Source organism: Berghia stephanieae, chromosome 11 (assembly GCF_034508935.2).
Source record: "Berghia stephanieae isolate SIO BIC M18660-M18661 chromosome 11, UCSD_Bste_1.3, whole genome shotgun sequence".
Lineage (NCBI taxonomy): Eukaryota > Metazoa > Mollusca > Gastropoda > Nudibranchia > Aeolidiidae > Berghia > Berghia stephanieae.
In genome coordinates, this window is record NC_088370.1 from 35,544,298 (window position 1) to 35,556,485 (window position 12,188).

Consider the following 12,188-nt stretch of genomic DNA (forward strand, 5'->3'; position numbering starts at 1 on the left):
GCACGGACTAGGATGTGACTCAGACTACACGGACATCCGGACATTATTTTAAGCGAAGAAGTCATTGTTGTTGAATCCAACTTGTGTTGCTTTGTCATCTTACTATTGGTCAGTATACTGATTGCAGCGCATAAGTGGCCTCACAAGCCCCCCGCCCCTTCCTCCCCTTGAGATGGGGGAGAAATAGATAGATAGATAGATAGATAGATAGATAGATAGATAGATAGATAGATAGATAGATAGATAGATAGATAGATAGATAGATAGATAGATAGATAGATAGATATATAGATAGATAGATAGATAGATAGATAGATAGATAGATAGATAGATAGATAGATAGATAGATAGATAGATAGATAGATAGATAGAGATATGGATGGATGGATGGATTGATTGATCGATTTATATATTGATTAATTGGTTGATTATTATTATTATTATTATTATTATTATTATTATTATTATTATTATTATTATTATTATTATTATTATTATCATTATTATTATTATTATTATTATTATCATCATCATCATCATCATCATCATCATCATCATCATCATCATCATCATCATCATCATCATCATCATCATCATCATCATTATTGTTATTATTATTATTATATATTATGATTATTATATTATTATTATTATTATTATTATTATTATTATTATATTATTATTATTATTATTATTATTATTATTATTATTATTATTATTATTATTATTATTATTATTATTATTATTATTATTATTATTATTATTATTATTATTATTATTATTATTATTCCATGGATTTTAAAATTCGTATTTCATTAATAAAAAATATTCACTTTGCTGTATGTAATGACTCATTCTTAATTTTTATATGACAATTTCCATTATTTTCTTTTTCTTTCCATACAGTGGACCTTTGCCTAAACTGAGTATTAACGACCTGAATCTGAGAGGAAAATGGAGGCGAATAATACTCAGAAATCCTACCACTCGTGAGTCAATGCATTGAATGTTTCGTTAACTCACTCAACTCTACTGGGTGGGGTTCCTGACCTTCCATAGTGGGCAGGGAGGTACATACTGTGTCTTCTATCCCCTTATATTTGTTTTCCAACTTGCTCTCTGAATTTGTCTTGAAATGAGATTACTTGGTTTTGTCCTGGCCCTGACCGGAGTCCTAGCTGGGAGGGAAACAGTCAAATGCATAATTATTGTTTTGGGAGATGATATTTTTTTCCTTGTAAATCACCTATCTGTTATGTATTATTATATTTGTTATTTTGAATGTATAATGTAAGCATTTGAGTGTATTCCTCTGTTGGATTTTGTGCTTGTGTCCGGATGAGACTTATAGGTGATCTCAAACTAAATACATTGGTGGTATGCTCTTGGACTCTACATCTGATCCCTACTTCTTCCCAGTTCCCCTTTGTCTTACTTTTTCTTGGGTGCTTTAATTGTAATTCTAGAGCCTTTTACTATCCCATTTTCTTTCTATTCACTGGCGCTGATATAACCTAAATGTGTTGCAAGCGCCGTAAAACCCTTAAAAACAAACAAACAACTCAACCCTAACACCGGCTATATCCGCAGTTTATAAATTATAATATTATATTAAGCATGTTTCTATAGCGCCTTTCGTCGAAACCTCAGATCGTTTACCCGGGGTTACTTTTACCCCATCCTATTAATTACATTTTTTTCTGAGACAAATTTTAGGCGTAGTATCAAAGCGAATGTTTTTAGTTTTTACATGTTAATGGTAGTTGAATAAAACTATCTAGGCATATGTTCATTTTTAATACATTTTTTTCCCAATTTTGAAAAGTTGCAAAATCTTTAGGATTGAGTGAGTTAGCGTTCCAGGTTGCGTGACTTTTTTTCATTTCTTTTTCTATTCGTTTCTTTTTATTTTTAATAATAGTCTTCGGTGTTGTGCATCGTCGTCTTTTTTTGTTGTGTTAGTTGGGTGTGAAGTTTTGGGGCAAATCCTGAAACTGGCTGGTAAGGAAGGAGTTAACCCTCTCCTTATCACCTATAGCAAAATCGTCACATTCATTACAACACAATATACATTTATTCTTATTCAGATTTATTTCTTACACCACAAACTTTGAAGAATGATCTTTTGAAGAGTGATAAATAAGAACATAATGTTGTTTTGTAGAGAGATTGTTTGAGTTTTAAAATCTCAATTTTTCTGCTGGGTACGCCTGTTATTTTTGGGGAAATACTGAAAAGTTTCGGTAGCGAGAGTTAAAACAATTCGAAACCTTTGTGAGATTCTATAGGGAATGAGATTAGCGGAAGAGTAGCGTCCCTTGATTGGACGTCACCTTACAGAGAGAACGTCAATATGGTTTTGCGCAAGCGTCTCTCTCGTCCTCGCTTTCGGTGAAGTGTCTCATGCCGCTTTCACCGGAAGCGAGGACGAGAGACGCATGCGCAAAACCACATTGACGTTCTCTCTCTAATAACTTCTCCGCCGGTGACGTCCAATAGTCCTTTCTGATACGGGTAATTGTGAACAATTTGTATTCCGGAGAATAGGGGTTACTTTTGTCTATGTTGTTAATAGTTTTTTTTCTGATTTATTTTATAAGATATTGTAATTTGTCTCTATTATGTTATTTAGATTGATTTACAGTAACAGACTGTGATAAAGCATAAACTAGCACAACAGATTGCATATGTGTAGTCTGTCAGGTTGTGTTGGTTACGAAATGTTCTATTTTGATTGTTTATATTTGTTGTACACCACCACACAAATTTAATATTATATACAAGTCCCTCAGTAGTCAAACTCCAATAAATAGCAATGTGAAATTGAATGTAAGCTTCAATTTAATATACGAAAACAGACAAAATGGACGTTTCGGGTTTCCTCTTTATCAACAAAACAGGATGAATCAAACACTACAGACGAATGCTATTATCTCATTCATGTTGATAAAGGGGAAACCCGAAACGTCCATTTTGTCTGTATTCGTATAATAATATTAAATTGAACCTTACATTCAATTTCACATTGTTATTTATTTCTTCGAGCTTCGAGCAGCAACATTTACAATAGTCAAACTGCATAATGTTAGGATGAATACACGAGGTCGCAATGAAAGCACTGAATTTTATAACTTGATATAATGTTAACAAATTAAATTATACCAAAATCACGAGTGAAAACAGGGAAGACATTTTAATCGTCTGTCCATTTAACTCACTCAATCCTAGATATTTTTGCTGCTTTTCAAAATTGGAAAAAATGCATAAAAAATGAGCATGTGCATAGATAGTTATATTCAACTATCATTAACATGCAAAAAATCTAAAAACATTAGCTTTGATACTACGCCTATAATTTGTCTGAGAAAAATGTAATAAATAGCCATCGGGTAAAAAGTAACCAGAGTAAACTACGGATATAGTCGGTGTTTGGGTTGAGTGAGTTAACTCTTTCTCGAAGAGATCTTTATAAAGTCAGAAAATAATAATGGAGACATTTGCCGCCATATTTTACTAACATTTTGATATTTAGTTTACTCCAAGATTTAAACAAATATAGAGCATCTAATTTATAGATAGTTCGAAGATGACGTCACACAGGTGTTTGTTATTGGTTTTTTTTAAATTACTTTTTTTTTTTTTTGCCTTCCACGCTTATGATTAATTCTTACTAAACAGTATTAACCTGACTATAAACGATCATGGTCACACATAGTTTTGTGTGTTGGTCCGTTATACTTCCGGATGGCAATGTTGTGAGCCCTTAGTCCAAGCGCATACTATCTATGGATAACATTCCAAAAAACCCCGGTTGATTTATGATACACCCTCGAGCCATAACTGGCCGTTTTTTTTTCTCGGTCAATTTGAATGGCAGATTGACCTTCTCCCCCCCCCCCCCCCAATAAAAAAGAAGGAAAAGGAAACGGAAAAAAGTTTGAATGTATTCATATTATGATAATAATAATAATAATATGATAATAATGATAATAATGATAATAATAATAATAATAATAATAATAATAATAATAATAATAATAATAATAATAATAATAATAATAATAATAATAATAATAATAATAATAATGTTTTCATAATGATAATACATGCATAAATACAACCAAGAGTTTAGTTCACAGTGACCCGGATAAGACGCATGATATCATCACCCATGTTATTTTCTGAGCATACGACATAAATAATGGTAATGCCCCTATCAGGTCAAACGTGCTTAGCCATCCGTTTCTACTGTTAAGTAATGGCAGACATGTTGTGAGGCTATGTGGTCTAGTGGTATGACACTCGCTTTCGGATCGGAAGGTCCTGGGTTCGAGCCTCGCGCTCGGCGCATAGTTGAAAAGATGGTCTTTACTCACATTCTCTCATCGTACTCAGGTGTAAAATGAGTATCTGGCCGTTAACAGCGTTGTCTTTGTCCGAAAAATTGTAATATCGCCCAACAGAATGTCCCGTACTAAATGTTAAATGTTGCTGTTGACCAAGAGGGACCCCTTGTAAAGCGCTTTGAGCACATTTAGTGGATATTGCGCTATATAAAGCTCAATTTTAAGCTCAATTTTTTAAAGACATTCCCATATTTATTTTATTCAGCCGACAGGCAAAAAGTAGACACATTAACCCACTCCTTACCAGCCATTTTCAGGATTCTCCCCAAAACTTCACATCCAACTAACACAAAAATATATTTTCTATCACTCAGACATATATATCTTATAGCAGTAAAGTTCTCACCGGTACGGTCTTTGCTTCGTACCCGAAAGGTACCGAGTTCGACTGCCCACCTCATCATCATCATCATCATCATCATCATCATCATCATCATCATCATCATCATCATCATCATTATTATTATTATTATTATTATTATTATTATTATTATTATTATTATTATTATTATTATTATTATGACGGGTTGGTGATGCTTTGATAATAATAATATGAGACAGCAACGATTATTATGACATCCAAATCCGTGCAATAAATGTCGACCACATTATTATTATTCGCAAAGAGCAAGAGTTTTAGAAAAAAAAATTAAACTTGTTTTGTGTACAAATAAAAGCGTGGCAGTTATAAATAAATAAAAATGAATGGATATGATCTATATTAACTTTCCATGTGCTCGAGGTCATTGGTCACATTGCAAAATGTGCTCAAAGTGACCCACATAGTGAAAAGTGTTCACAGATTTTGAAATCTCTAGCATCACGATTCGTCTTTTTGTTCAGCTTGAAACAAGGTTGGGTTTACAATTTTCATAAACAAAGCAGCGTGTTTACAATGTCCAATCGTTGTACAGCAACAAATCATGTGATCGATGACTAGGTTGGACGAAAACATGAATATAGATCGCTCCCAATGAATTGGATTCAGTAGTCTGATGTCACGCCGCCCGGCAACGGCGGCCACCCTGGTTCTAAACAAAGAAAATCATTACTTTTTATTCTTCATACTGGCTAGAACTTTTCATATGCATTGTGATCAGAATGTGTAAAAGTCAAAACATGATCAAATTTATATTTTTTTCCTCTGGATACGCTTTTATGCTCGCCGGAGAAATATTTCATACAGGCGTCCGCCATTGTTCCGATAGTTTAGAGCCAGTGTTACTAAGTTACCATGCGTCATTAGGAAGGAAGTGACGTTACGACTGTTGAAGAGTATCCTCATACTGATTAATGGTCGTTGGAGGACTTGGTTTTCAAGACGTTATATCATTATATATATTCTCTCTCTCTCTCTCTCTCTCTCTCTCTCTCTCTCTCTCTCTCTCTCTCTCTATCTATCTATCTCTTTCTCTCTCTCTCTCTCTCTTTCTTTCTTTCTTCCTCTCTCTCTCTTCTCTCTCTCTCTTTCTTTCTTCCTCTCTCTCTCTCTCTCTATCTCTTTCTTCTCTCTCTCTCTCTCTCTCTCTCTCTCTCTCTCTCTTTCTTTCTTTCTTTCTTCCTCTCTCTCTCTCTCTCTCTCTCTTTCTTTCTTCCTCTCTCTCTCTATCTCTTTCTTCCTCTCTCTCTCCCTCTCTCTCTCTCTCTCTCTCTCTCTCTCTCTCTCTCTCTCTCTCTCTTTCTCCCCTCCCTCTCCCTTTTTTTCCCCTTCTCTCCAAATGACTGCTTCATTCTCAGCAAAACACCCATGACCGTTGTAAAAATCAAATTAAATGGCCTCTTTTTTTTTAGAACAAAGACAAAACTCCATGAATAGGAAATAAATCAAAAAGGAAATGAAATTGGGTCCAGTTTATTTTATTACTACTATCTATGAGTACTATTATGACATGAAGGATTTCATAACCTGAATAGTTTAAAGACCGACGCTTTTTACGAAAGAACATAAAACTAAAAAGGTCAGTCATCTCTAGCTACTTCATATCCCTGCCTACAGTTTATGTTGGATGGCAGTGGGAGTGTATGTCTAAGGACACCATGACCAATTTATTGTTTAACTCTTTCCTTTCCAGCTATTTTTAGAATTCCCCCCCCCCCCCCCCCAAAAAAAAAATTCACACCCATCCAGCACAAAAATAGACTTTTCTTACTCAAACAAAAAGTAACAAGTGAGCTATACAAGACAGTGTTTAGTAATTATAGCTGTAATCACAGCATTCCTTTACGTTTCGTGTTGTACAAGAGAAATCAGAATGAGAAAATTGTCGGTTACATCGAAACGAATGTGACGATTTTCCTTTGGGTGGTAAGGAGAGGGTTAACTCACTCAACCCTAACATCGACTATATCCGTAGTTTACCCAGGTTACTTACTTTTACCCCATGCCTATTTATTACATTTTAAAGACAAATTATAGGCGTAGTATCAAAGCTAATGTTTTTAGTTTTGCATGTTAATGATAGTTGAATAAAACTATTTATTTACATGCTCATATTTTTGAAAAGTAGCAAAAATTCTAGGATTGAGTGAGTTTACCAAAGGGTGTGCTTCTGCATCTTTCATGTACCCATGGATAATGGTATTTAACTCACTCAACCCTAACACCGACTTTATCCGTAGTATACCCGGGTTACTTTAACCCCATGCCTATTTTGTTACATTTTAAAAAAAATTTTGAGACAAATTATAGGCGTAGTATCAAAGCTAATGTCTTTTAGTTTTTGCATGTTAATGATAGTTGAATAAAACGATCTATGTACATGCTCATTAAAAAAAAAAAAGAGTAGCAAAAGTCTCTAGGATTGAGTTAGTTAACCCTTTCCTTACCAAGGGTAGGAAAATCGTCACATTCGTTACGCTACAAACCAAACAGTTTTCTCATTCTGATTTCTCTTGTACATCACAAAATGTAAAGAAATGCTTTGATTTCAGCTATAAACACTGAACACTGTGTTGTCGACACCATTTTGCTGAACACCATTCTGTATTTTGCCTATAGATAGTTCGAAGATGACGTCACGCAGGCCTTTGTTATTGATTTTGCCACCCGCGTTTGTGAGTTGTTCTCACTAAACTGTATTAACCAGACTATAAAAGTTCATGGTTACACAGAGTTTGTGTGTTGGTCCGTTATACTTCCGGATGGCAATGTTGTGAACTCCTTGGCCAAGCGCATTCTATCTATTGTTGTGTCGGATGGGTGTGAATTTTCGGTGGAAATTGGATTCAGTAGTCTATGTCACGCGCCCAGCAACGGCGGCCATCTTGGTTCTAAACAAAGAAAATCATTACTTTTTATTCTTCGTGCTGGCTAGAACTTTTCATTCCCTTTTCATATGCCTTGTGATCAGAATGTGTAAAAGTCAAAACATGATCAAATTGACGGGGGTTTTTTTCCTCCCGGAGAAATAGTTCATACGGCGTCCGCCAATGCTCCGATAGTTTAGAGCCAGTGTTACTAAGTTACCATACGTCATTAGGAAGGAAGTGACGTTACGACTGTTGAAGACTATTCTAAAAATGGCTGGTAAGGAGAGAGTTAACCAAAGGGACGTGCTTCTGCATCTTTCACGGGCCCGTGAATAATGGCGTTTAAGTTCAGGTCACGCGTGATCTCGCGTAGTCAGATTAAATTTTCAGCATTTATTTAATGTCCCATTCTCTCCCCAATTTGGTTTCAGATGATTTCACTCTGTAATCTTAAGTTGTAGTTGTTGACTATTTAACCAGTTAACTGTCGTATTCTGGAAAAAAAAACCCAACAAAAATGTAATTTTAAAATTTGGTCAGAAAACTCGACATTCAAATATCGATCGATTTTAATTTTAATAAGTCGATCGATATTTGAGGGACGATTTTTCTGGCCAAATATTTAAACACATTTTCTCCACAGTATGGCTGTTAAGAAACTGTGTACTAGGATATCAATTTCCATCAATAAGGCATTGCACTGTGACCCGGAATGTCCCGTGTTCGAGTCCCGCTTCTGGCACTTCCGTTTTTTCCTTGAGCAAGATTATTTTTAACCCCCAATTTGCTCACTGTGACAACATGGGTGATTCCTATTGACATCAGACTTATTTAAGTTGAGTTATTTATATTCCTTCGTGGAATGCCTGGGCGACAATGTCTCATGATGTGGTGGTGGAAGGGCATAATATATATATATATATATATATATATATATATATATATATATATATATATATATATATATATATATATATATATATATATATATTGACCTAAGCCAAATTTCATATTTTTGATTATAAATTTAGTTGTTAGCATGTTACATTAACAGTACCATTTCGAATCGATGGATCCCAAATACATTCACAGACACGTCTCATAATATGTAAATCGTCTCCACGGCGAATGTCTTAAGGACATACTATCTGGGTGGGGTTCCTGACCCCCCATAGTGGGCAGGGTGGGTGGGGTTCCTGACCTCCCACAGTGGGCAGGGTGGCACTTACTGTGTCTTATATCCCTTATAGCTGTTTTCCAATATGATTTCTGTCTTTGTCTTGGAATGAGATTACTTTGTTTTGTCCTGGCCCTTGTCGGATCCTTGGCTGGGAGGGAAACAGTCAAATGTATTGGTCTTGTTTTAGGAGATATTTTTTTCCTTGTGAATCATCTCTCTGTTATGTATTATTATATTTGTTATTTTCAATGTGTAATGTAAGCATTTGAGTGTATTCCTCTTTGTTGAATCTTGTGCTTGAGACTTATAGGTGATCTCAAACTAAGTACATTGGTGGTATGCTCTTGGAATCTACATCTGATCCCTATTTGTTCCCAGTTCCCCTATGTCTTACTTTTTCTTGGGTGCTTTAAATGCAATTCTAGAACATTTTACTAATCAATTTTTTCTTTTTTACTGGCGCTGATATAAACTAAATGTGTTGCAAGCGCCGTAAAACCCTTTAAAAAAAAAACAAAAACAAAAAACAACAACAAAAACAAAAACAAAGACGGATACATCTCATAATATGTAAATCGTCTCTATGGCGAATGATTGTCTTAAAGACATAATATTATACTATACAGATGACCGAGTCGTCCGTCGCCTGTATACACACTTCCTATGCCTTAATGGTTTTGTTCTTCCTATGCCTTAATGGTTTTGTTCTTCCTATGCCTTAATGGTTTTGTTCTCAACCTCACCGTTGTTGTTGTTGTCCACGTCACTAGACCACTGTGCTGCTACTGCTACTGTCGTACAGGTGAAATATGACGTGACAGTTTACATCACGCATGGTATTAGTTTACGGAAGAGGATTTGTCGTTCTGTCACAAGGGGGGCAACTAACTGTTGTCTGTGTGTCTGTTTATCTGGGGGTTCTAATCTCTCCTGTCTTGTATTGTAATACTGTGTAGCAGGAAGAAGTGGACACCAAAATAGCCAAATGATGATGATGACGATGATAATAAGGACGGTGACGATGATGTTGATGATGATGATAATAAATAAATAAATATACAATTAAATAAATAAATAAATAAAATAATAATATTAATAATAATAATAATAATAATGATAATAATAATAATAATAATAATAATAATAATAATAATAATAATAATAATAATAATAATAATAATAATGATAATGATAATAATAATAATAATGATGATGATGATGATGATGATGATGATGATGATACGTGATTTTTCAATATGCAGTTAATAAGAAAGGGATACTGAAATATAACATTGCGATTTATATCACTCCAATGATAAATTGATATCGTTGTCTTTATGAAAAACCTGTAAAATTCTTATAACAAAGCAAGTTTAAAAATAGATAGATACATTAAGTTCTTGGTGTGAATATATACAATTACTTCTACCCTTGCCTAATGTTATGTTGTTAACGTGTCATACTCATAACTTGTATGGAATATGGACACGTTATATAATGTGACCCGTCGTCTCAAAACGGTATTATGTCGGAACGAACCATATGCTAAAAGGTCGAATTTAATGTTAAACTGGTCAAAAATATAAAATGTTGGCATTAGCACCCTAAAATATGGTATCCATTCTCCTCAATAAATCATACAAACTCAACACAAGTCTGATATTTTTGGCTATAAATTCAATTTTCAACATCTTAATCATCCCGACTTTAATACCGTTTTGAGGCGAAGGGTCACATATGAGACGATAAATCTTTGATTCTATAACCATAACCTGAACAAAATGTTGAATACTGATTATATCCATCTCGTTCCTTTCTCTATTCTGTGGCAGGTATTAACATATCGGTGGTGTACACAACCATCAAAGTCATCAGTTGTATCCTCTACGTCATCCGTGTGTGTCTGGACCAGCCGGAGGATTATGCCTGGTAAGAGTAATGATACTGGTTGTGTGGGTGTGTGTGTGTGTGTGTGGGGGGGGGGGGTTCCGACCTCAGTGGATGTGGGGGGTGGGGGGGGGGGGGTCCCGACCTCAGTGGGGAAGGGGGTAGGTGGTCCCGACCTCAGTGGGGGAGGGGAGGGGGAGTCCCGACCTCAGTGGGGGAGGGGAGGGGTTCCCGACCTCAGTGGGGGAGGGGGGGGGGAGTCCCGACCTCAGTGGGGGAGGGGAGGGGTTCCCGACCTCAGTGGGGGAGGGGAGGGGAGGGGGGGTTTCCCGACCTCAGTGGGGGAGGGGGGGGGGTCCCGATCTCAGTGGATGGGGAGGGGGGGTGTCTCCCATAGTGGGCAGGGAGGTACTTACCGTATCTTCCATCCCCGTACTGGGTGGGGTTCCTGACCTCCCATAGTGGGCAGGGAGGATGGTACTTGCTATGTATTCTATTTCTATCCCCCTTTATCTGTTTTCCAATTGGTTTCTGACTTTCTGTCTTTGTCTTGGAATGAGATTACCTAGTTTTGTCCTGATTAGCCGGAGTTCTTGGCTGGGAGAGAAACAGTCGAATGTATAGTTATAGAGAGGTGATATTTTCCCCCCTTGTAAATCATCTCTTTATGTATTATTTTTAAAATGTTAACATGGTTTGTAAACGTTTGAGTGGATTCCTCTTAGTGGGATCATGTGTATGGGTGAGACTTTTAGTAGGTGACCTCAAACTGAGTACACTGGTAGTGTGCATCTGTTAATCTGATAATCTACATCTGTTCCCTATTTGACCCTTTTCTTTGGTGCTTTAATTGTAATTCTAGAATCTTTTAACAATCCGACTTTCTTCCTTTTTACTGGCGCTGATATGACCTTATTGTGTTGCAAGCGCCGTATGTAACGTGTATTGAAATATATTGGAGTTGTTTGGATGGTTGCGAATGTAATTGTTCGGCTGTGTTTAATATGTTTTGTTCTTTCTAGCGGTACGCAGTTTTGTGTTGTGCATGTTTTGCATGTGAGTGTGAATGTTGACTGTGTGAACATATTAGCACATTTTGTTACTCAGAAACATCGTAAGACGTTGTTTTTGTAGTGTTACGTTAGTTACTGAAATAACTCCGTCCTGGATGGTCGTATTATGTATTTGTTTTAAATTTTCCATCTGATTGATAATAATTAAATTGAATTAACGTAGCCTAACCCAGAGTCGTTACACCGTAAAGCCCATAAAACACACACACACACACACACACACACACACACACACACACACACAGTAATGATAATGGGGGAACTGGTATCGCTGGTGCACTTGCAGCTTCTGCTACTGTGACCACTGCCCTGACTGCTATTAATATTGATGTTGATAATTATGATTTAATAATGATTGTGGTGGTAGCGGTGATAGTGGCCTAGCTGGTGGAC

General features: G+C 36.0%; 1 protein-coding gene across 1 annotated transcript in view; it reads left to right on the plus strand.

Moving 5' to 3' along the window:
- The window catches only part of LOC144956649 (potassium channel subfamily T member 1-like), a 31,728-nt gene that overhangs the window by 7,344 nt on the left and 12,196 nt on the right, over positions 1–12,188 (plus strand). Inside the window, exons 2-3 of the mRNA XM_078887296.1 lie at positions 907–989; positions 10,668–10,764. Of these exons, the coding sequence (XP_078743422.1) occupies positions 907–989; positions 10,668–10,764 (180 nt within the window). The remainder of the gene's footprint in view (positions 1–906; positions 990–10,667; positions 10,765–12,188) is intronic.